The 25,480-nt window shown below is 43.4% G+C and overlaps 1 protein-coding gene across 1 annotated transcript in view; it reads right to left on the bottom strand.

Moving 5' to 3' along the window:
* Positions 1 to 25,480, bottom strand: part of me2 (malic enzyme 2, NAD(+)-dependent, mitochondrial) — a 112,116-nt gene that overhangs the window by 50,873 nt on the left and 35,763 nt on the right. Inside the window, exons 4-6 of the mRNA XM_063042618.1 lie at positions 9,532 to 9,681; positions 1,661 to 1,736; positions 1,023 to 1,184 (exon numbers count right to left, since the gene is read on the bottom strand). Of these exons, the coding sequence (XP_062898688.1) occupies positions 1,023 to 1,184; positions 1,661 to 1,736; positions 9,532 to 9,681 (388 nt within the window). The remainder of the gene's footprint in view (positions 1 to 1,022; positions 1,185 to 1,660; positions 1,737 to 9,531; positions 9,682 to 25,480) is intronic.

The raw sequence follows: 25,480 nt of genomic DNA, 5'->3' as shown, positions 1-25,480 counted from the left end.
TTCTTCCTCCCAAAGTCAGAGAGAGCAAGCTGAATTTGCACAGAGTTTGAGGAGACTTGGTACGTCACCAAGACTCTCAAATTTCTACAGGTGTACCGTGAAGAGCATTCTGACTGGTTGTATCACCATCTGCAATGGAGGGACCACTGAACAGGATTGGAAAAACCCTCAGAGAGTTGTAAGTTCAGCAAGCTCCATCATGGGCACTAGCCTCCTCACCATCCAGGATACCTTCAAAAAGGTGATGCCTCAGAAAGGCAGCATCCATCACTAAGGACCTCCCTCACCCAGGACGCGCACTCTTCTCATTGCTACCATCAAGGAAGCGGTACAGGAGCCCAAAGACACACACTCAACAATTTTGGAACAACTTCTTCCCCATCGCCATCATGTTTTTTTTTAATAGATAATGAACCCATGTACGATACCTCACTAATTTTTATTTGCTCTCTTTTTGCACTGATTTTGACATACATTTCTTATCGTAATTTAGTTTTTAAAAAAATTATGTATTGCAAAACAACACATTTTATAACATACACCAGTGATATTAAACTTGACTCTGATTCTAAGTACTGTAGTATCTTTCAGATAAGTAACAGATCCAGGCATATCTTTGCAGATACAATTAATTCAAAGTAAAGCAGCAGATGCAAGGCAAGAAACAAAGTGAACAAAATCAGTTTGAATTTAGCACAGGCACTGCTAAATTAGTAGCTATCTCTTAATTTAACTTCCTACGCTGTCTCCACAAACAAATTTTTACCTTTCAATGGGTTCTTTACTGTCAAACTGCAATCACACATTTTTTTTTTGACTGTTCTGCTCATGGCTTCTCGATTGGAGCTGAAACGCCTGCAAATATTTTGCCAAGCTCAGTGATCAAACTTCCAAATTTTCCAACTGTTCTAGGCAGGCATATGCCTTTCCAGTTATAGAATACACATTTTAACCTCATTGTTGCTAAAATAGATGTTTGAAAACTTGGAATGCGTCATTACTTTAGCACTTGATAGAATTACCTCATTATCAGTACCGACGTCGATACAGACAGGAAGGCATCCCCTCGGATCAATTCCAGCACACGTCGTGTACAGGCACAGCTTTCCTACTGGTATTCCCATGCCATAAACTCCCAGATCTCCAAGTCCCAATATCCGTTCTCCATCTGTTACAACTACAGCCTGTGGGAAAAATAGAATACAACCTTCAAATTCCTCTTAAAATGCTCCAGAAAAATCAATATGCAACTGGAAAAAAGATCCAATTAACCATTGCAAATCAAAACAAAAAACTTTAATTATTCCACAAGAACATAACACAACACTTGCTGTAATCCAAAGACTTAACCGTTAAAAGCAGTGATTTATGTCATTGATATTTGGCAAGAACAAAGCAGTAAGACAAGTCCGAAATGTCTTGCTCATTGCAATTTCAAGCATTCAGGCTTGGAGATGCTAGAAATGACCAACAGTAAATTCCTTTCGGTTAATTGGGCAGCCGTTTAATTGGGCAAAAATGTATTGGTTGCGATGAGCCCCAATTAAGTGGAATCCACTGTAGATCATGAACTTGAAGTATTGAGGATAGGAAGTGATGAATGTGATTTCCAGACTTTGCCAACATGCCCAATACCAACTACGCACCATTTGATCTTTACCTTAATCTGAGTCTCTGGCCAGTTGTCAAGAATCGATCTAACATGGCCTTTGTCCAAGATGGAAATAAATACACCCCTGTAGAAAAGTGGGAAAAATAGACAAAAATTAACACTTAAAATTACATCCATGACAGTATTGAAAACTAAACCTTTGGACTGTCTTCTGCTAGTTAAAACATGTTTTGCAATTATTTTGGTGCCCAGAATAATTTGCTTGGAAATTTTCTTCAAACTGTAAAAAAAAGTAAAAAATGTTTCAGTCAGTCATTAGTGAAGAGAGTTTTGGAAAATACAAGAATCAAAGGATATTAGGATATCAAGTTGAAAGATTAGCCACAATCTTTTTGAATGATAGAACAAGCACAAGAGGTTAAATGGTTTACTCATGTCAGATGGAAACAACCAATCTCATTTCCATGTAGCAACAGAAACTCAAATAACCCAATTTCTCCTCCAATACACACATAATTACACAATTTAAACAGAACAGTACAGCACAAGAGCAGGCCCTTCAGCCCATCAAATGGGCAACTAAACTAGTCCTTTATGCTTACATGATATCCATATCTTTTCATTTTCCTCACATCTATGTGCCAACCTTAAATACCTCTTAAAAGTCCCTGATGTATCTGCCTCTACCACCAACCCAGGCAGTGCATTCCAGACATCCACCACTTGCCTCTCACATTTCCTTTATAATTACCACCTCCCACCTTAAATGTATGCTCCCTGGTATTAGCCATTTCAACCATGGGAGAAAGATGTGTGTCTATTCTATTGACAGTATGCCTATCGTAATCTTATAAAGGAGCCAGAAAAGAACTCAAGGCACTGACAAGATTTAGAACAGAAGTCGTGCATTCAAAAGACCAATAAACGCCAACTACTCTGAAAACTATCAGTAGCTCAGTGTAATTATAAATAGTGGCTGAAGCAAAAGGTTCTGCACCGCTCTATTCCCAGTCACCCATAACATACCAATAAGATCCACAATGAGAAAAGTGGAACACTCTGATTGCATTAGCAACCATCTCTTCCAGAGATACTGTTGCTGTGTCAGCCTTATTATCCACAGACCATCTCAACAGCAGTTCAGTAATCACACCAGACTATTCATTTACACGGGAAGAGCAATTCCAACTCTGATTTCCCCCCCTCCCCCTTTTCTTTCTCCCTAGGCCTCCTGTCCCATGATCCTCTCATATCCCTTTTGCCAATCACCTGTCCAGCTCTTGGCTCCATCCCTCCCCCTCGTGTCTTCTCCTATCATTTCGGATCTCCCCTCCCCCTCTCACTTTCAAATCTCTTACTAGCTCTTCCTTCAGTTAGTCCTGATGAAGGGTCTCGGCCCAAAACATCGACTGTACCTCTTCCTAGAGATGCTGCCCGGCCTGCTGCGTTCACCAGCAACTTTTATGTGTGTTGTTTGAAATTCCAGCATCTGCAGAATTCCTCGTGTTTGCGTCATTCAATCTACAGCAGGTTTCTCCAGTGTAGAGCAGACCACATTGAACACAGTGCATGTGATTGGAGTAAGTGAAGGTGAAACAATGCCTTACCCCTTGCCCATCCTCTGGGTTCCCCCCCCCCCGCCTTGTCTTCCTCCCTGGGCCTCCTGTCCCATGATCCTCTCATATCCTTTTTGCCAATCACCTGTCCAGCTCTTGGCTCCATCCCTCCCCCTCGTGTCTTCTCCTATCATTTCAGATCTCCCCCTTCCCCCTCCCACTTTCAAATCTCTTACTAGCTCTTCCTTCAGTTAGTCCTGATGAAGGGTCTCGGCCCAAAACGTCGACTGTACCTCTTCCTAGAGATGCTGCCTGGCCTGCTGCGTTCACCAGCAACTTTTATGTGTGTTGCTATTATTTGTGCTCCTTTGCTTTTATGTTGGCTTTGTCATCCATGGTTGTGTCACCTTGCCTTTCAAATACTGCTACTTCTTTGGGATATATCCATCCTGCACCTTCCAATTTGCTCCCAGAAACTCTCGGCATTGCTTCTCTGCTCTCCTCCCTGATGGTGTCCCCTTCCAATCAGCTTTGACCAGCTCCTCTCTCATGCCATTTACTCCACTGATACATTTGACTTCAGCTTCTCCCTCTCAAATTGTAGGGTGAATTCTATCATATTATGATCACTACCTCTTAAGGGTTCCTTTAGTTTAAGCTCCCTAATCAAATTAGGTTCATTACACAATATCCAATAGCTGATCTCCTAGTGGGCTCTAGAAAAACATAATTTTAGGCATTCTACAGATTCTCTTTTGAGATCCACCACCAACCTGATGTTTCCAGTCTACTTGCATGATGAAATCCCCCATGACTCTTCCAACATTGTCCTTTTGACATGCTTTTTCTGTCTCCCATTGTAATTTGCAGCCTGCATCCTGGCTACGGTTCAGAGTCCTGTACATAACTCCTATCAGGGTCTTTTTACCCATGCATTTTCTTACCTCTGCCCATAAGGATTCTATGTCACCTTTTTCTAAGGATTTGATTTTTTTTTTAAGATTAGATTATGAGGACACGCAGTCCTCTTTTATTGTCATTTAGTAATGCATGCATTAAGATTTCAATTTTTGCCAACAGTACCACACCACCCTCTCTGCCTACCCGCCTGTCCTTTCGATACAACCTGTATCCTTGGAAGTTAAGCTCCCAATTATAATCTTCTAGTGATGCCCACAACATTGTACCTGCCAATCTCTAACTGCGATACAAGATCATCTACCTTTTATTGTATACTGTGTGTATTCAAATACAACGTCTACAATCCTATATTCATCATCCTTTTCGATTTTGTCCTGTAACACTGTAACTTATCCCACTGACTGCAATTTTGCCTATACAGCTGTCTCCCGCTTTTCGAACGTTTGCTTTACAAAACCTCGCTGTTACGAAAGACCTACATTAGTACTCCATTTTCGCTTTCAGAAGGTGTTTTCACTGTTACGAAAAAAAAAATTCAGCACGCAAAAAAAGGCAGCGCGCCCCGAGCAGCCGCTGTCCCCCCGGATTCGGAACTGCTTTGCTTTAACACCTGCCTGTGAGCAGCCGTTTGCAAGATGAGTTCAATGGTATCGGAAAAGCCTGAAAGAGCTCGTAAGGGTGTTACACTTATGGTAAAACTAGACATAATTAAGCGTTTTGATCGTGGTGAACGAAGTAAGGACAACGTGAGTTTGGCTTGCGGAAGCTGACGAAAATGATGTTGAAGAGGTTTTGGCATCCCATCACCAAGAACTGACAGATGAAGAGCTGACGCAATTGGAAGAAAAAAGGATAACAATCGAAACCGAATGAGTAATAATAAAGTAAGACTTTAGTTTTTAAAGGGTACGTCGGCTTAGCGGATATTTGCAGGATGGTTTGAGTCCTTATTAAAGAACTGTGTGATAGAAAAATGCGCGAGGCTCAGCAGTCAAACAAGCCTTCCACATCAGCCACAGCAGACAACAAACCTCGACCTTTGACATCGAGACAGGCAAAGATAGAAGAAGATGAGCTGCCCGCTCTAATGGAAATAGGCGACGAGATGACACCCCAGTGTCCCACCACTCCAACCCCCAGGCCACAGACAGATACCGATTCGCGGAGAATGCAAAGGTAGCCGGGAGACACACAGCACATCTTTAAGAGCCAAAATAAACATGCTAATTAATTAGGTGCCGCCAACACGTAATTGTCAACCCAGATCAGAGACGACGCAATCGGAAATCTGCACTGATCTGGGCCGACAATTATGGGCGGCACCTAATTAATTAGCATGTTTGTTTCGGCTTTTTTCTTAAAGATGTGCTGTGTGTCTCCCGGCTACCGCTGTACCCCTGCGTGCTTCGCGGCAATGTATTGCTCAGCGGCCTGGAGGGTGGGGGTCATTGCACCACCCCAGCCTGCGACGACTCAGTCTAACACACCATCAGTGTGCTCGTTGTCTTCCCGATTCCCGTAAGTGATACTACACTGTACATACATTATTTCTACTTTATATAGGCTGTGTATTTTTACGTGTTATTTGGTATGATTTGGCAGCTTCATAGTTTAAAGATTACTGGAGAGCGCTTGCGCCGTATTTTTGCCAGCAGTGCTTGCGTGAGATTTTCGCTACGGAGAACAGTGCGGCTATGATTGTGGAAAAGTATTTCTACTTTATACAGGCTGTGTGTTTATCATATCATTCCTGCTTTTACTATATGTTACTGTTTTATGTGTTATTTGGCATGATTTGGTAGGTTATTTTTGGGTCTGCAAACGCTTACAAAATTTTCCCATATAAATAATGGTAATTGCTTCTTCGCTTTACGACATTTCGGCTTACGAATTATTTCACAGGAACGCTCTACCTTCGGATGGCAGGGGAAACCTGTAATCTGCTTCTGGTTTAAGATAGCGCTGGTTAACCTCTGCGACTTATGGCTGGTGGCTAATGAAACAAAGATAGCAACAAAATACTTTGTTAACCACAATTTTTTCTGCCAAATGATCATCACAAGTAATAGTCTATACTCTATAACTTCCCTTTGGACTTGGAGGCAATTCAATGTGGCATATCTGAGGCAAGGTGAGGCAGTAGGCCCGTTGTCAAGAGCATAGAAGAGCATGAAAGATTGGGCATAGGCTGAATCAAAGCCACAGGGCTTGACTGAGCATGATGTACATAGAGATTTACACGACAAATCGAAGTAGCGCACTCCAGCGATTCCAAGCAACAGAACTTGCTGTTCGGACAGAGAGTTAAGCACTGAGCCAGATTGAAAAGGTCAAGGTGTCGAGGCGTGAGGCAAGGTGCAGGCCAGTTCAGATCACTGCTCAGAGCTGCAGAACCTGATGCTCAGATGGAGAGTTCAGTGCCAGGTCAGATTGAAAAGGTCAGAATATCAGGGCCTGAGGCGAGGTACAGGCTAAGATCGCTGCTCCACAATGTTTACTCAGCTCTGCATTGAACTATGGGACTCTCTTACAGACTTCAATTCAGAAACACTATTTGCTCGTGGTTATTGTTTGCATGTTGTTTATTTTCATTGCAGATTGGGTGTTTGAAGGTCTTTTTATGGGTTTTTTATTACTTTATTTTCTTATGGACATGATGTACTTTTAAAGTCTCTGCACATTGGGTGTTAAGACAGTCTTCTTTCATATATATGGGGGGTTTGCTTTTGGGTTTCTTTGTTTTGTGGCAGCCTCTTTGAAGACGAATCTCAAGGTTGTATAATGTATTCATACTTTGATAATAAATGTACTTTGAACTGTCCCCCCGACATGCTCAATACATTTTGCCTCTGCTTGTATATCAGATGCCACATCCTCAGGCCTATCACTCGGGTTCCCATCCCCCTGCCAAATCAAGTGTGGTCTGACCCGAGTTTCACAGAGCTACAACATTATCACATCTCTTGAATTGAATCCCCCAATTAATGAAGGCCAACACACCATAGAAACATAGAAAAACTACAACACAATACAGGCCCTTCGGCCCATAATGCTGTGCCGAACATGCACTTACTTTAGAGATTACCTAGGGTTACCCATAGCCCTCAGTCGAACCCATGCAAGTCGGTCACTCTAGCCTCTCCAATGATGAGAGGTCCCGGCGTCGGAGTCAAGATTGCTGATCTTACTGCAGGGAGCAGATCACCAAAGCTGCAGCTACCTAGAGAGCTGCTAAGTCCATCCAGTGTCGGGAAGACAGTGATGGTGGCAGCCTTCCACTATTTTGCCCCAAGCCAGAGTGGTAACACCAATTCGTTGGGGAATCGACACTCTTGTTCACAAGGCCCAAGTACAAGGGGAGATTCCCAAGGACAATCCTCTGGGTTCGCTGTTCGTCCCAAGTTCCATCTGGTCCCAGGTACTCCATCAAAAATGACTATACACCCAAGGATTGCCAAGACCTTGGAATTATCAAGAGAAGGTATTAGTGGCCTGGAAAGACGAAAGAGGTTTGGCAGTGCACCCAAAACAAGGAGCCCCATACCCGACCTCATGGCCCCTCCACCTCCTACCTGTTCAGGAAAAACCTGGGCACACATCTCCATGGACTTTATCACTGATCTCCTGCCATTCAAGGGGAAGTCAGTAATTGCCGGTCGGTGTTCGAAAGCCTGAAAGTTCATTGTCTTGGAGAAGCTACCATTAACAGTGGAGTTGGCTGAAATTATCCTGGAGCAGGTCTTCAGGATCCATGGATTCCTGGTGGACATTGTCTTGGATTGTGGCCCACAATTCACATCACATTTTTGGAGGGTGTTCTGTAAACTGATAGGGGCAACAGCAAGCCTTTCCTTTGGGTTTCACCCGCAGTCCAATGGCCAGGTAGAGTGGGCCAACCAGGATTTGGAACGTACCCCAAGATGCCTGGCCTTGGAAAGACCTGATGAATGGTGTGAACATCTGATGATGGCAGAGATCACCCACAACACCTAACACCTTACAGCATTTAGTGTACAGGATGTCACCTTTCAAACGCCAGTTTGGTTACCCCCGCCCTCTCTTTCTGGAACAAGAGGCCGAGGTTGGGGTTCCTGCAGCCAAAGATCTCATCCAGTGCTGCTAGCAAAAATGGATTAGGGCAAGAGAGTTCTTGCTAACCTCTACCTGGAAAGTGGAGACCAAGGCAAACCAAAGGAGAAGTCAGGGATCCGCTTTACAGCCTCGGCAACAGGTCGAGCTGTTTACTCATGATTTGCCTCCTCAAGCGGAATCTAGAAATTTGGTGCCAATGTTCATTGGACCCTTTAAAATCCAGAGGAAAGTAAACCCGATGCCTGACACATTGCAGCTCCCCAAAACCCTAAATATCAATCCCACCTTCCACAACTGTAAATCAAAACCTGCCTGCCCCAGCTCCTTAGCCCTATATCCTCTATTATCCGCCCTATCAATTTGTGGGTGAGGGGCCTGAAGTATTGTTGAGGATCCCTACCGCACATCCCACAATTTCTTTAACCCACTACCATGAGGAAGCATCAGAACTAGGGCTGCCAGACTGGGTAACAGCTTCTCCCCTCAGGTTGTGAGACAAATGAAAACCTTGCCACCACCAAGGTCTCATCACTAGGACAGCGAGCTGTTTACTGTGTTTACCTGTACTGCACACTACATGCATTTTTTGTTCACTTATTTACAGTAATATTTTGTTTTATGTGGTGTGCGTGATATATGTTGCGTGGGTGTACCAGGGTTCAGAGGAACATTGTTCCATTTGGCTGTATGGACATAAGATATAGGAGCAGAATTAGGTCATTTGGTCCGGCAAGTCTGCTCCGCCATTTCATCATGGCTGATCCAATTTTCCCCTTAGTCCCAATCTCCTGCCTCCTCCCCATGTCCCTTCATGCCCTGACTAATCAAAAATCTATCAACCTCTGCCTTAAATAAACATAAAGACTTGGCCTCCACAGCTGCCTGAACCCTGAAAGGATTCTGGCTAAAAAAATTCTTCATCTCCGTTCTAAAAGGACACCTCTCTATTCTTAGGCTGCATCCTCTGGACTCATTCTCTCCCACCATAGGAACATCCTCTCCACACCCACTCTATCGAAGCCTTTCACTATTCCATTGGTTTCAATAAGGTCACCATAGATATGCAGTCAGATGACAATAAACTTGAACTTGGTCTTGTGTGACTTAAGACACCCGAGAAATCTGGAATGCCAGCACCAGTACACATTTTGCTATTTTGATTTAATGTTTTCCTGATACTTTTAACTAAGGTATTAGTTTAAATTAAATATAAATTAAAATCAATTACAAATCAGATTAATCCGCTGTCCAGTCATCAGCACTTACACCAAGTTTAGATCCAGGAATTAACATACAATATTCTGAAATATAGAAGTTGTTAAATCAGAGTGAAATGTGCTTTCGACTTACTTTGGTCTCCTAAAGATATGTCCATATCGTGAGCAGGCCAGACCCACTGTTGGAGTATAAACAATTGGCATTAACTCCTCAATGTTGTCCAGCAGCACCCTGTAGAATAACTTTTCATTTCTTTCCTGGATTCCCATTACATAAATGTATCTGTAATGGAACAACAATTATAACAGAAACACTTGGAAACATTTGCAGGACTGTTTACATGAAGGTATTTTAGTTTCCCACAATTTCACACCCTCCACCCCCACAAGCTCCTGTGGCTCTTAAAATTACTAATCAGCTCTGGAGTTGCCCTCCAATTCTACAAAGCTGTCACTAATTCCTTTGAGTTTAAATATCCACAGGCATTTGATACAAATAAATAATGCAATTACCAAAACTCTTTTGACAGATATGTTAGCAGACTGTAGATGGTGTGATCAGCAGGCCTGAATGGGTATGGTGCAAAAGGTAGACGGATTAGGAGGCAGCGTTACAGTCCAGGCAGGCAGGCAGTATGGGTAATATGACGATGCAGATGAGAGGTTGCTTGACAGAGGTGTACAAGATGATAAAAGGCTTAGTTCAGGTGGATACCCAGAAACCTTTTCCAGGGCAGAAGTGGCTAATTGAGGGGCAATAATTTTAAGGTGATTGGAGTAAAGTACAGGGTAGGACATCACAGGTAAGTTTTTTTTAATTATAGAGTGCTGGGTGTGTAGAACACCCTGTCGAGGGTGGTAGCAGAAGCAAGTTCACTAGGGACATTTAAGAAACTCTTAAATGACACATGGATGATATAAAGATTGAGGGCTATGCAAGAGGGAAAGATTAGATTGACCTTGTAGATTAAAAGTTCAGCACAATATTATGGGCCGAAGGGGTTGTACTGTGCTGAACCATTCCATGTTCGTACAGTAGACATGGAGCCAATTGAGGAGGTATTAAGAACCACAAGTCCATGCACTGAGAGTACATGGAAATACTGCAGAAACAGTGCACAACCTCACTAACTACCCATCTCCTTTGTCAGGCACCTTCTATCCCATCAGTGGACGAATGTGCAGCTCCTGCATTGACCTTAGTCATCTCAGAAACCACAAAAAATGGAGTGGAAGCAAGTTATCCTGGACCCCAAGAGACTGCATAAGGAAGGCCACATGTTCAGGCCAGAATAAATACTAACTTTAAAAAACTTAGTGAAACTGAATACTTTTCCAAAAGAAAAGACAGAAAATTTAAGAACTGCTTTGAAATTCACCCCAATTCATAGTGTTAGGAGTTACCCATTGTGATGTTGGTGCATTGCACTTGGAAAATTCTATACCACTGTAACAAGCAAGGAATGAAATTCTGGAAACTGAAATGAGCCATTTTGCAAGAAAGTTCTCAATGTTAGACTGATGGAATTGAAACATTAAACCAAAGCATGCATTAGAACATCAGATAGATAATTTAATACATCAAATAAAATTAGAAGGAAAACTAATCTTAAATGACTGATTATTTCTAACAAAATCTACAATGCCAATCTATATTCACTCACTTTTGTATAATTGATTGGTTCTTAAGCAGAAATAAATCACTGGCAAGAAACAATGTCAGAGCTGGATATAGTCCAACCATCCATAACAGTTGTATTTCTCAAGTTATTGATTGCTAGGTCTAAACAAGTAAAAAGATTATTTCTAGAATCTTCAAGAAAATCTGGTTGGGGTACTTCTCTAAACATACTTTTCCACAATCCCTATCATTTCTCTCCAAAGTTTTAAAATATTTCAGCTGTGAAGTTCTAAATAAAGCTGCATTATCCCTTGTTTTCAATGGTGGCCAAATTTAAATATTTTTGTAAAGATTAAAACATATTTATTCTGCTTGTGGTTGACCAGATTTTTTGCAGATATTAACAATCAGAAAATTTGATAAAATCAGGCTAACAATATGTTCACAACAGAGCAGCTGAAGACTCAGTTACCCACAAAAAAATTAAAATCAAACATACAAATTCATACAAGATTCTAAACGCAATCAGTTCGGTTTCACTCAATCATGGTATTAAACATATATCACAAGTGTACTCAAAAGGCTCTATAACGGGAAGTCAAAAGTGTACAAAGCATCACCACCACCAGCCAACCCACAATCAAGGACATATATACAGAAAGGTGCTGAAAAAGGGCCAGTAACATCATGAAGGAACCCACCCACCTGCTCATAGACTATTTATCCCACTCCAGGATCCACACCAGGATCACCAAACTCAAAACTAATTACCTTCTCTAAGCAATAAAGCTGATCAAAACCTCTACCCACTAACCAACCCCCACACACCCCCAACCACAACTACTTTATAATTTCCAGGCACTTCTGTGCCTAGTGTCACTTTACAGACATACAATGTACAAGTTATCTTATGTATTTATACTTATTGTGTTTTTTTATTATTGCATTTTTATTTTTTTTAAATACTGCTTCGGATCTGGAGTAACAATTATTTTATTCTCAAACACAAGAAAATCTGCGACGCTAGAAATCCAAAGCAACACACACAAAATGCTGGAGGAACTCAGCAGGTCAGGCAGCATCTATAGAAATGAATAAACAGTCGACATTTCAAGCTGAGTCCCTTCATCAGGATTGGAAAGGAAGGGGCAAGAAGTACAAGGTGGCAGGTGATAAGTAAAACTGGAAGAGCGGGAAGGGGTGAAGAAAAGAGCTAGGAAGTTGATTGGTGAGAGAGATAAAGGGCTGAGAAAGGGGGAATGTAATAGGAGAGGATAGAAGACCATGGAAGAAAGGGAAGGAGAAGAAACACTAGGATAGGGAAGGAGATAAGGTGACAGGGAAACAGGAACGGAGAATGGTGAAGGAGAGCAGGGGCAATTACCAGAAGTTCAAGCAATCAATGTTTATGCCATCAGGTTGAAGGCTACCCAGATGGAATATAAAGTGTTGGTTCTCCAACCCGAGTGCAACTCACTTATTAAACACCAAAAAATCTTAACACAAAGCATGCCAAGAACTCTTTACATAATAATGTCATCACATCAGACCAGTCTCTGAAAGTGAAACCCCAACTCAATATAAGTGGTCGTACGTGGCCGATCAGCGGCGTCAACAGAGCTTTGTCAAGACAGATTTCTCACAGGTCGGCAGCAGTTATTTAAAAAGGGAGCTTCGAGAGTGTTTGTCCATTGTATGTGGCATATCAACAGAGCTCTATAAACTAAATAAAAGTACAGAAGGGATAAGCAGAGTGGCCATTGTACGGGAGTAGGCCAGTGGTGAGAGTAGAAGATAAAGGTTTTGGCTGAAACCAGGCTTTGGCTCGGAAGAGGCATTGGCTCTGTGTAAAGTATCTGTTAAGGTTTCCTCTTTGGATTTTTCCCCCCTTTCTTACTGTGCCATTTAATTGGCTGTGGTGTGCTCATTGTGCCGGATGTTGGAGAACTGGGAGACCCAGAGACTCCCAGGGAACTACATCTGCGTGAAGTGCATCCGGCTACAGCTCCATGAAGACCATGTTAGGGATCTGGAGCAGCAACTGGATGACCTTTGGCTTGTATGGGAGAGTGAGGATATAATTGATCAAAGTTACATGGAAATAGTCACCCCGAGGTTGCAGGAGGCAAGTAGCTGGGTGACCACCAGGAGAAATGGAAATAGGCAGTTAGAGCAAAGCACCCCTGTGGCCATTCCCTCAAAAGCAAGTATACCAGTTTGGATACTTTAGTGGGGGATGACCTCTCGGGAGAATGCCACAGCACCTGGGTTACAGGCACCAAGCATGGGTCCGTGGTGCAGAAGGGAAAGAGAGAGAAGAAGGGAGCGTTAGTGATAGGGGATTCGATAGTGAGGGGAACAGACAGGAGATTCTGTGGATCAGGGGCGTCAAATTACCGGCCCGCGAAGGGGGTCCAATCCGGCCCTCGGGATGATTTGGGGGGAGAAAAAGTATATTCACGACCATTTATTCTGTATCTGTACGGCAGCCGCTCTCTCTCCCACCGCTGTCTGTGCCGCCTGCTGTACCGGCAGCTTGTTGTGTGTACTTAGAAAACAATAGGCGGCAGTTAACCACCCGCTGTGCATAAGCACCTACCACCCGGCACTGAAGACCACTAGGGCCCCACTTACGTTGTCAGACACAATATAAACACACAGAGTACTCAGGTAAGTAACACCTGTAGCAAGGCTGAGACTGTTTACTGCTGTGGTTCAAAATGCTTTCCAAGAAAAGTTGACATCGGAGGTCAGATATTCAACAATAATTGGAAAGATCGTTTTTTCTTCTGTGAGGTCAACGGCAAACCTGTGTGTCTGATATGCTCACAACAAGTGGCTCTGGGAAAAGAGTACAATATCAAACAACACTATGAGACGTCACACGGAGAAAAATATGACAAGTACACAGGACGACTCAGAACGCAAAAGGTAAACGAGCTTGAAGCAGCTCTGAAAAAATAGCAATCAGTGTTCACCAAAAGTCGAGAGACTCATGATGGAGCTGTCAAGGCCAGCTATATTATTGCCAACAAAATAGCTGCCGTGTCGAAGCCATACTCAGAGGGGGAATTCATCAAGGAATGCATGCTGACGGCGGCTGAGCTGGTGTGCCCTGAGAAGAGACAGGCTTTTGGTAATATCAGCTTGTCAAGAAATACTGTGGCAGAGAGAATCGGGGACCTTGCAGGAGATTTGAACAGTCAACTAAAAGACAAAGTCTTTTCTCTATTGCAATTGATGAGAGCACCGACGTGACTGATGTAGCTCAATTGGGAATATTTATTCATGGTGTTGATGCATCTTTGACCATCACCAAGGAGTCTGTGGAGATGGTGCCCATGACAAACACCACAACGGCGAACGACGTTTTCCCCAGCCTCGTCGAGGCCTTGGACAGGCTGGGGGTTGACTGGAGTCATGCTGTCAGCGTGGCAACAGATGGCGCACCGTCCATGGTCGGAAAAAAGACAGGTGTTGTTGTGAAACTCAGAGAGGAAGTTCAGACAGGGAATCTAGAGCAGGAATTCTGGAATTTTCATTGTATTATACACCAAGAGGCGTTATGTAGCAGGAGCCTGAAAATGGACAATGTCATTGATGTAGTAATCAAAACGGTTAATTTTATTAGAGCCAAGGGACTCAACTATCGGCAATTTGACACTCTTTTGTCCGAAAGTAAAATTGGACACGGCCTACCCTTCCACACTGAAGTCTGCTGGTTGAGCAGAGGGGTTGTGCTCAAACGTTTTTATTCAAATACGTGTGGAAGTTGGACTATTCATGAATGAGAAAGGAAAGCCAGTGGCAGAGTTGAATGACCCAGACTAGCTTCATGATCTTGCATTTTTGGTGGATATAACAGAGCACTTAAACGTGCTTAATGCTAACATGCAAGGCCGCAATAAACTTGTTACGAAATACGACGACAGGATTCGTGCCTTTCAAATTAAATTAGGCCTGTGGGAGATGCAACTATCCCAGAGCAACCCAGCTCATTTCCCCTCTTTGCAGTCCGTGCGTGTCACTCATGGGAATAATGACAACATTGACAGGTACAAGGGCAAAATATCATGGCTGAAAAGTGAGTTTCAGAATTGTTTCCAAGTCTTCACTCAGCTCGAGAAGGAATTCTCACTATTTTGCTCACCGTTTGCTGTCGACGCAGCGTCAGATGTGCCGGAGGAACTCCAAATGGAACTAATTGAAATTCAGCGTAACTCAGCTTTGAAATATAAATTTGAGACTGTGGGTCTGGACTCATTCTATCAATACCTGGGACTGATATACCCCAAGATGACAGACTTTGCCTCACAGATCCTTTGCATGTTCGGGACAACATATCTGTGTGAGCAGGCGTTCTCCACAATGAACATTAACAAATCCAAACTGCGCTCGCAGCTGACACACAGACATCTAAATAACATTATGAAAATCACAACTGCCCAGAAACTGGTCCCTGATGTTGACAGACTGGTTAAAGCCAAGAGATGATAGGTGTCTGGAAGCAGCAAGTGAAAAATGAGTGACACTGTTCGATGCACAGCGACATGCAAGCAAAATGCATTGTGAAATATTGAGTGTCATTCATTTTCGGACTATTCTATTATTGTAAATGTGATCAATAAAAATTAGAAGCTAACTGTGTTCATTGTCTGAGTTTGGTTGCTGGAAGCAGGCTAATAAAAATTAGGTGCAGTTGTACAGCCTACATTTACAATTTGTTTCATTAGGTCTACATTTGTGTTTGCTAATGTTCGATTTCAAATGGTTTATTAATGGAAAGAGTGTGGCTCCCAAAACAATCTTAGCCAAAATAGCATTGTTTTTTCTCTCTCTCATCACAACTTTCTTGTAGTTAATACCAATCATAAAAATAATGCTTGTTAGGCAATCTCCTTCATAAGAAACGAAATTCGTAAAGTGAAACACTTTGTAGTTACAGCAGAGACTGAGACACATGAGAGCAGGTTGAAAAAACAAAGGCAACAAAAACTGTGGGAGCAGGCATGCATGCATTTGCGCGTGCACAGCTGATCCGGCCCGCAGGAAGTCACATTTTGCCTTATCCAGCCCGTGGCCTAACATGAGTTTGACACCCCTGCTGTGGATGATACACTGCCTCCCAGGTGCCAACACTTTGGAGAAGGAGGGGTGCAGCCAGATGTTTTAGTACGTATCGGTACCAATAACATAGGAAGGAAAAGCAATGAGGTCCTGAAAAGGGAATTTAGAGAGCTAGGTAGAAAGCTGAGAAGCAGGACCTCCCAGGTACTGGGCGTATTTAAGGCAGAGATTGATAGGTTCTTGATAGGACATCAAAAGGCATGGAGAGAAGGCCAGGAAATGAGGTTGAGGAGGAGATTTAAAAAAAAGGATCAACCATGATTGAACGATGGAGCAGACTCAATGAGCCAGATGACCTAATTCTGCTCCTATGTCTTATGGCTGGGAATTATGTACATTTGTATCTATACGTTACCCTACACAGGCCCCTCAGAATTCACTAAAACCAGCATTGAACCTGTCCAATCTTGGAAAAGCCGCCCAACTCAGGTCCTATATTCCAAGGGTGGAGGAACAGCAGGTGCCTCTAGCTCTGGCACAGGTGTGGTAACACACTCATGGTCACATTGTGATGGGGCAGGGAGCACGGTAACTGAATCCTCCAAATCTTGGTGGGCCAGTTTAAGGCGATCTACTGAAATATGTCCAGGTTTACCTCTGTTATCTATAATAAAAGTCTTTTCTCACTGTTCCAAAATACAGAACAGGCCATCATAAGGGGCCTAAGAGGATGTTGGTTTGCATTATGGCGGATGAAAACGAACGATGCAGAATGTAGGTCAACCGAAGAGTGCTGTACGCCATGATAAGAACATAAGAAATAGGAGCAGGAGTAGGCCACCTGGCCCGTCAAGCTTGCTCCGGCATTCAATAAGATCATGGCTGATCTGACTGTGGACTCATCTCCACCTAACTGCCTTTACTCCATAACCCTTAATTCCTGAGGAGGGTGGAAATTCCTGAACTTACTGAGGAGGGTAGAATGCCGTTCGGAGCCAACCAGGTGGTCGCAGTATCAGGAAAGAAATCACCTGGCACTCTTAACGGCTTTCCACATGCCAGCTCAGCCACGGACTACCACTATCCTCTTTTTGGGGCTGTTCTAAGCCCAAGACCCACAGGAGACGATCATGGCAACGTGCATCAGTCAGGAAAACCCTCAGAGCAGCCTTTAAGGAGTGGTGAACCTACTTGCATAGGCTGTTGGATTGTGGATGATAGGTCATGGCGTGATGTAGCTTAACACTGAGGTACTGGGCCATCGTAGCCCAGAGGTTTGATATGAATTCAGGACTGTAGTCAGAGGAAATATCAGATGGGGTGCTGATGAATGCCCAAGCCACATCTGCAGCCATTGTTGATGCTAGAGGGACAACCTCTGGCCACCTAGTGGTACAGTCCACCTTGGTAAGGAGGTGTGTGAAACCACAGTTTGGGGGTGGGGGGGGGAAGAAGAGGCCCAACAAGGTACGTTTTGACATGGTCAAACCATCACTCAGGGACCTCAAAAGGTGCCAATGGCACCTGAACATGACAGTTAATTTTTGCCTGCTGGCACTCCACACAGGCTTGCAGTCCAATCATATACGTCTTTTCGAAGGCCATGCCACACAAACTTTAGTGCAACCAGTTTCTGTGAAGCCTTCTGGCCCAGTTGCAAGAAGCCATGAATGGAGTCAAAAGCACAGTTTGTAGGCACGATGGAGCAAGGGTGATCGGTTGAGACATTGCATAGAAGAGAAACCCCAACTTCCCCGAACTTACTATCAGCCAGCCACAGTCCATGATGCTGTTCTGTAAGCCTGGACTTCTGGCTTGATTGGCTACCGTGCTGGCATTGTCAACCCCTATGTGCACGGCCTCTGTGGCTGGCCATGAGAGGTAATCAAGCACAGCATTATTCTTCCCCTTGTTGAATATCAGTTATGAACTCGGATATGTAGGCAGGTTGGCGCTGCTGCCATGCAGACCAAGGGTCTGACATTTTGGCCATCATGTACACGAGGGGTTTATGGTCACAAATGCTGTCAAATGGCAACCCTCTAGTAGAAAACGAAATTAGTGGACAGGCCGAGAAGTTCATGGTTAAACATGCTGTAGTTCCTTTCAGGGGGTGGGGGACCGAGCTGGTGACTGAAGGCGGCAAGTGGGTGCCACACAACTCTGACCAACTGTTTGTAGACAGCACCCACAGCATAGTCTGAAGTGTCAGTAGTAATGGCTATGGGGAGCTTGTCTGGTGTCATCAAACACCATGGTCACGCCCACTGACCAGTTAAGCACTTGATTAGGGGTATTGTCTTTAAGTGCACTATACAGGGGAAGCACAAGTTCAGCAGCTTGTGGAATGAAGCAGAAAAAGAAATTCACCATGCCGAAAGTCTCCTGTAGTATTTTAGTAGTAGGGACAGTGGAAAATCCTTAACAGCGGCTACTTTTGATGGGAGGGGTTTCACACCTTCTGTGGCGATGCAATGGCTGAGAAAGTCAATGGTTGACAACCCAGACTGGCATTTAGCAGGGTTAATATTCAACCCGTGCTGGCTTAAGGACTTGAAAAGTGTGCAGAGATGGGATAAGTGTTGGAATTGGATGCAGTAGTAAGCAGCCATCAGTCGCAGGGGATCATGGGTTAGTGCCTCTGGTAGACTGTGTCCTCTCCAGGGTGCAAGCCTGAGTGGGAAGATTTGAAGAACCGGCTGTGGCCCATGTAGCGGGATCCCCCTCTCCACATCACTGATATAGTCCAAGGGAAGGGCAAGCACCAATACAGCTTGGCATCAGTATTGGCACAGAGGTTGCCAGAGTGAAGTTGTAAACATCATCAAACTGCGTTAGGGACCCCAGCTTCAGATTTCTTCCTCGGGGTTTACTCCCGAGGCCTTTCCCGTGGGTGGGCATGGCCACAAGGCAGCGGAGATTTAAAATCAGAGTTTTCCTTCTCCTCCGCGGGCTGCTGTCCAAGGCTGAGGAGCCCCACCTGCCTGAAGCAACCGGTTTTGAGGCGCCAATGATCCGCCCTTGCCCCTTCTCTTGTCAGTAGAAACAGTTCTGCTGGGCCTAGTAGCTAAGCCACACGTGAAGGCCAAGAGTTGGACTTGGTTGTCAGAGGCTGTTAGAGACACACGCCATTTGTAGGTAGTGGGAGCTTATCCCCATTGCCCCCCATTACCACCCCCAGCTATGACAACCTTAGGGTTTGGATGCATTGGCAACAAATATGCACAGGTAAACAAAAGAAAATCCAAGTCTTTTAATACAGAGTCCATCAGCCGTTGGAAAGTCTGTGCTGCAGTTTTCAGACAAAACAGCAAGCACAGAAACTCAGAGGGGCCAAATAGAGTCATCACAGCTGTTTTTGGGAATGTCCTCCAAACACACAGGCACCTGATAGCAGCCCCTAACTAAATCAACTCTGGAAGAAAATTCACTTTCCAACTAAATGTGCTGAAAAGTCTTGGATGTGTGGGACCGGGGAATGATCAGTATGGTGGCCTCGATATGGCATCGGTAATCACATGGGTGGTAACCACTATCAGACTTGGGGACCATATGGAGGGGTGAAGACCAAGGGGTATTCAACTGGTGTACAATGCCAAGTTTTCCACGATGGCAAACTCAGCCTTCACCGTTGCCAGCTTTTCTGCATCCAGTCTACACACATAGGCACGGACTGGTGGGACAGTTGCAGAAACGTGGCGCTCCACCCCATGTTTCGTGACTGTTATGGAGAATGTGAGGTTTGGGAATTCAACCAGCAGTCAAGTAAACTCACATGCAGTGGTGCATACGCTTGAGAGTGCCATTGTGGGGAACTTACTGGGGCAGCAGGGTAACCACCCAAAGTCCTTGACATCCACAAGCTGGCAGTTCTCAAGATCAACTTACAGTCCTTGAGCACACAGGAAATCCACACAAAGCAGAGGTCTAGCCACATTGGCCAGGATGAAGTCCCAAGCATAACGTTGCCCATAAAAGCAGAGCGTCACCTGTCATGTCCCGTAGATCAAGATCTTGTGCCACTGGGGACCTCAGCAAAGTTTTAACAATCTTTACCTATTCGTCAATGGGTGGTGCTGGCAGCACACTTACTTGAGCACCTATGTCACACAAGAAGAGTATCATAATGAACAGGAGATAACCCTGGCTGCTGGAACCCATGGTGTTCATAGACCTCTGATGTCCCGATGCACTGGTGCTGTCGAAGCTACAAGGCAGTCAGCACTTCCTAGTGCTCCTACTAAAGCAAGTGTGGTGAAAACACAGGCCTGGCATTATCTGTTTTGCAGCTGCAATCGTCCTTATGTTGGGGGCCTTGCTGACCAGGCTTATTGAGGTAGAGAAAGGAGAAGGAATGATACACTGCTGCCTAGCTGAGTGTAGACTATCAGCCATTTTAGCAAGCTCCCTGTAGTCCATCGCAGTTGCATAAGCGAGGGCTAAGCAAACTTGATCAGGCATTCACTGCATGAAGAGTTCTTTCAAAGTGAAAGAAGGTTGGTGATTTCCCAGGAGAGACGGCATGTGGTCCAATAGATCCGAAGGCTTACCATCGTCGAGGCTGGGCAAGTAGAGCAACTGTTTGCTGTGATCAGACTCCAATAGTCCAAAAGTCTGTAAAAGGTGAGTTTTCAGTGATCAGTATTAATTGTGTTCTGGTAGGCTCGACACTCTTGCTGCCATGGAGTTTCTGAGCAACTCAACTACATAGAAATACACGTTGTGTTGCAACTGCAATGCCACTGCATTGGCCGACATGTTCAATAATTCTAGAATCGTCCTACATCATCAGGGTCACCACTGCAGGTTTTCGCAAATAAAGTGCTAGAAGCATGTTATGTTTCGGGAAAGCCATAGCAACAGATTTATTGAACACCGAGAAAACTGAACACAAAGCAAACTAAAAAACCCTTTACATAATTATGTCAACATGTCAAACCAGCCTCTTACTTCTCTTAAAGAAGTAATGCGGATGATCTTGTTGCACCATTATAGATTGTCAGGTATGATGTTGTGGACATCACTGAATCATGGCTGAAGGATGGTTGTAGTTGGGAGCTGAATGTCCAAGGTTACATGCTGTATCGGAGGGATAGGAAGGTAGACAGAGTGGGTGGCGTGGCTCTGCTGATAAAGAATGGCATCAAGTCGGTGGAAAGATACAACACAGGATTGGAAGATGTCGAATCCTTGTGGGTTGAGTTAAGAAATGGCAAGGGTAAAAGGACCCTGATGGCAGTTATATACAGGCCTCCCAATAGCAGCTGGGATGTGGACCACAGTTTACAATAGGAAATAGAAAAGACGCATCCAGAGGGCAATGTTATGGTAGCCATGGGAGATTTCAACATGCAGGCCGGCTGGGAAAATCGGGTTGATAATGGATCTCAAGAGAGTGAGCTTGTTGAATGCTTACGAGATTGCTTTTTAGAGCAGTTTGTCTTTGAGCCTACCATGGGATCAGCTATACTGGATTGGGTGTTATGTAATGAACCGGAAGTGATGAGGGGGTTCATCACTGCCTTCGGAGGCAGTGATCACAATATGAATGGCAAACCAGAGAAAATCTGCAGATGCTGGAAATCCAAGTAACGCACACAAAATGCATGAGGAACTCAGCACGCCAGGCAGCATCTATAGAAAAGAGTATAGTCGACATTTCGGACCAACGTTTCTGTCCTGTGAAGTGTCTTCGCCCAAATTATCAACTGTACTATTTTCCATAGCTGCTGCCTGGCCTGCTGAGTTCCTCCAGCATTTTGTGTGTTGCAATATGATTGAGTTCAACTTGAAATTTGAAATGGAGAAGTAAATCTGACACAGCAGTATTTCAGTGGAGTAAAGGAAATTACAGTGGTACGAGAGAGGAGTTGGCCAAAATAAATTGGAAGAAGATGCTAGCAGGGATGACAGCAGTGCAGTAATGGTGTGAGTTTCTGAGAAACATGTGGAAGGTGCAGGATAGATGTACTCCAAAATTAAAAAAATACTCAAATGGCAAAATAGTACAATCTGGTTCACAAGGGAAGTCAAAACTAATGTAAAAGCAAAAGGGAGGGCATACAACAAAGCAAAAAATTAGTGGAAAGATAAAGCATTGGGAAGCTTTTAAAAACCTACAGAAATCAATTAAAAGAATCATTAGGAGGGAGAAGATAATATATGAAAGCAAGCTAGTAAACAATATTAAGGTGGACAGTCGGTCAGTTAGAGTACTATAAAAGAAGTTTCATCTAGGGAGGCGGCCGTTGTGAGAACTAAGAAGGAGAGGAGTCGCGGGATTTTTCAGTCTTTTTTTTAAACAGCCAACCAATTGGGAGTGGAGGGGCTGAAGACAGTCGGTCAGCTAGCACACTATAAAAGAAGTTTCGTCTAGCAAAGCGGCCATCGACAGAGTGGACTGAGTCAAAGTGGGATGGCTTTGGCTCAACAGGCAGAGGCGAGGGTAGGTTCCAAGTTTCAGTCCTGGGTACGACTCTAATCTGCAACCGGTGATGAGGCTCTAACTTACAGAGCTTTGGGGAAAGTGGAGTTACCCCTTAGTCATTCATTGCTCCCAGGGCCGCTCTGATCCAGAACAGTAGCACCTGCAAGTGTTCCTGCTCAGGATACGAGCAAAGGCCAACGACAGATCCAGCAGGTTCAGTAACCGAACTTATGATGGAGAAGGCGGATGAGCTACGACCTCAAATATCAACGGCAATAGTATAGGCGGATGAACATTTGGGAAGAGAAATGGAGATTTCTTTAGTTTGCCCAATGGTAGGCAATAGCAAACCACCGTTGCAATTTGCTAAGAAAACCATGGTCAAACTCACAAAATGTATCACACAACAACAGCGTCAAGAGGATCTTCAAGACAACTCTGAAGGTGTTTCCTTCGGTACGGTTGATTCTGGCCAGCAGGGGATCTCCGGCCGTCATCAAGCTACTGCTCATAAAATTAAAGTAACACAAAAGAAAATTATTGCCACTTGGAATGCAAGAACCCTATATTAAGCAGGAAGATTGGACAATGTGATAAATGAAATGGAAAGACTAAAGATTATCACTGGAATTAGCAAAGTTCATTGGATAGGTGCTGGAACATGTCAGATTAGAAATAAAACACTAGTTTATTCTTGTGGAACATCCCATACTAATGGAGTAGGAATTTTTATGGATGAAAACATGGCAAAATTTGTTTTAGAACATTGGGCAATATCAGAAAGAATGCTCCTTGTTAGATTCAGAGGGCAACCATTTGATTTAGCAATTATACAGGTATACGCACCAACAACAGATGGAACAAATGAAGATATAGAAAAATTCTATGAAGAGCTTGAACAAGCAAAGAATGGATGCAAATCTCAAGATATTGTTATTGTCATGGGAGATCTAAATACTGAAGTAGGACAAGGAGCTGATGGAAATACTATAGGAAAATTTGGACTAGGGGCAAGAAATGAAAGGTGAGAAATGGGTAGAATGGTACAAGATGAATAATCAGGTCATTATGAATACCTACTTTAAAAACCATCCAAGACGCTTGTGGACCTGGAAAAGTCCAGGTGATAATACTAGAAATCAAATTGACTTTATTACTATAAACCAAAGATTTAAAAACTCAGTGACTCAATGCAAAACATATCCAGGTGCAGACTGTAATAGTGACCATAACCCAGTAGTATGTCATGTAAAAGTAAAACTTAAAAAACTAAAGAAGCAAAAACCTTAACAATCCCTTGACTACTTGCAATTAATTAAAGAAGAAAACTTAAGACAAAAATTTACAATTGAAGTAAGGAATAGATTTCAAAGTCTAGAAATAGAATCTGTTGAAGATGATAGCAATCATGTAGAAATGAAATTTAACTCTCTAAAGGATGCCTTGGTAGAATCAGCAAAGTCACTGATTCCTAAAAAAGAAAAAAGCACAAAGAATAAATGGATGACAGACAAAATCAAAAATCTAATGGAAGAAAGGAGACGGAAGAAAGCAAATCCTATTGAATATAAGTCCTTCGATAAAAAAGTTAAAAGCTTATGTCGAAAAGCCAAAGAAGAATGGTTAAACCAGGAATGTGAGCAAACAGAAAGAATCCCTATTACTGATCCAAAAAGGTTACATCAACAAATCAAGAATATCACTGGTAAAAAGCTCCTCTGTTCTTCTGGTGAATGTTTGAAAGCAAAGGACGGTACCATTATCATGGAAAAAGATGAGATTATGAACAGATGGACTGAGTATATTCACGAATTGTTTGAAGACGATCGAGGCGAAAAACCAGAAATTAAGAAAAACATTGAAGGTCCAAGTATTTTAAAATCTTAAGTTCATAATGCAATAAATAAGATGAAGCAAGGAAAGGCAGCAGGTCCTGATGAATTAGTAATAGAAAAAATTATTGCCCTTGAAGATTATGGAATTGAAAAACTTACTGATTTAATCAATGACAATTATGAGACTGGAATAATACCAGAAGAGATGAAAAAAAGTATTTATCACTCTTCCTAAGAAAGCTGGAGCAATAGAATGTGAATTACATAGGACCATAAGTTTAATGAGTCATATCACTAAGATACTTCTAAGAATTTTGATGATAAGAGCTAAAAGTAAGATACAAGCTGAAATAGGTGTAAGGGGTTTCTTCTTTTATGTTACTGCGAAGGCTAAGAAAATGGCTTCTTTGTTATGTTATAATTAAAATGGCTTTTCTGTAATAATAATTGCAATGTCAGGAGTTCTCTCTCGCTCCGCTTGTTTGGGTGATATTATTAAAAAGAGGGGGAACAAAACATTTGGGATAGATGTTATTCTTTCTTGTGTGTCTGTAAGCTATTGTGTTTCGCGGGTATTGGCGCAAAAGGCGTGTTAGGGACAGACAGAGGAGACGCGATGCAGTGACCCTGGGCGGCGGGACCAACCCTGAGTGGGAGTCTGAGGCCCAAGGTCTTCGGCAAGGAGAGGAGACGAAGACAGACTCGTGTGGAGCGTCTGGCCGACCACTGTGGTTGGTCCCAGGCGGCGGATTGAGGGGGTCGGAGGGGATCGAATGGTGGAAAGAAGACCCCGTTAGTTGAGCTCCAACTGTTGTGCACGAAGTGGTTGAACTTTGATAAGTTTGGCACCTTTTATTTTCCTTTTATATTTTTATTTCTATTAATTACAAAGTTCCAGCAAAGTTCTATAAAGTGTAATCATTTAATCACATATGGTGTATTGTCTGTTATTTGGCGGGGTGGGGTACATCACACAGCATCCACACGAACTTGATTACGCAGTTAGGCGGGGCCAAAGGCTGCTCCCCCTAGACGAAAGCAAGTTGAGCGAGCCTGAGGCTTACCAGGGGGCAACATAGGCAAAGAACGATGTGGTTTTGTGAAAGACAAAGGTACAAGAAATGCCATATTG

This window comes from Mobula hypostoma, chromosome 3 (assembly GCF_963921235.1).
Source record: "Mobula hypostoma chromosome 3, sMobHyp1.1, whole genome shotgun sequence".
NCBI lineage: Eukaryota > Metazoa > Chordata > Chondrichthyes > Myliobatiformes > Myliobatidae > Mobula > Mobula hypostoma.
The sequence above is the reverse complement of the archived record's forward strand: the minus strand, read 5'-3'. Positions and strand labels throughout refer to the sequence as shown.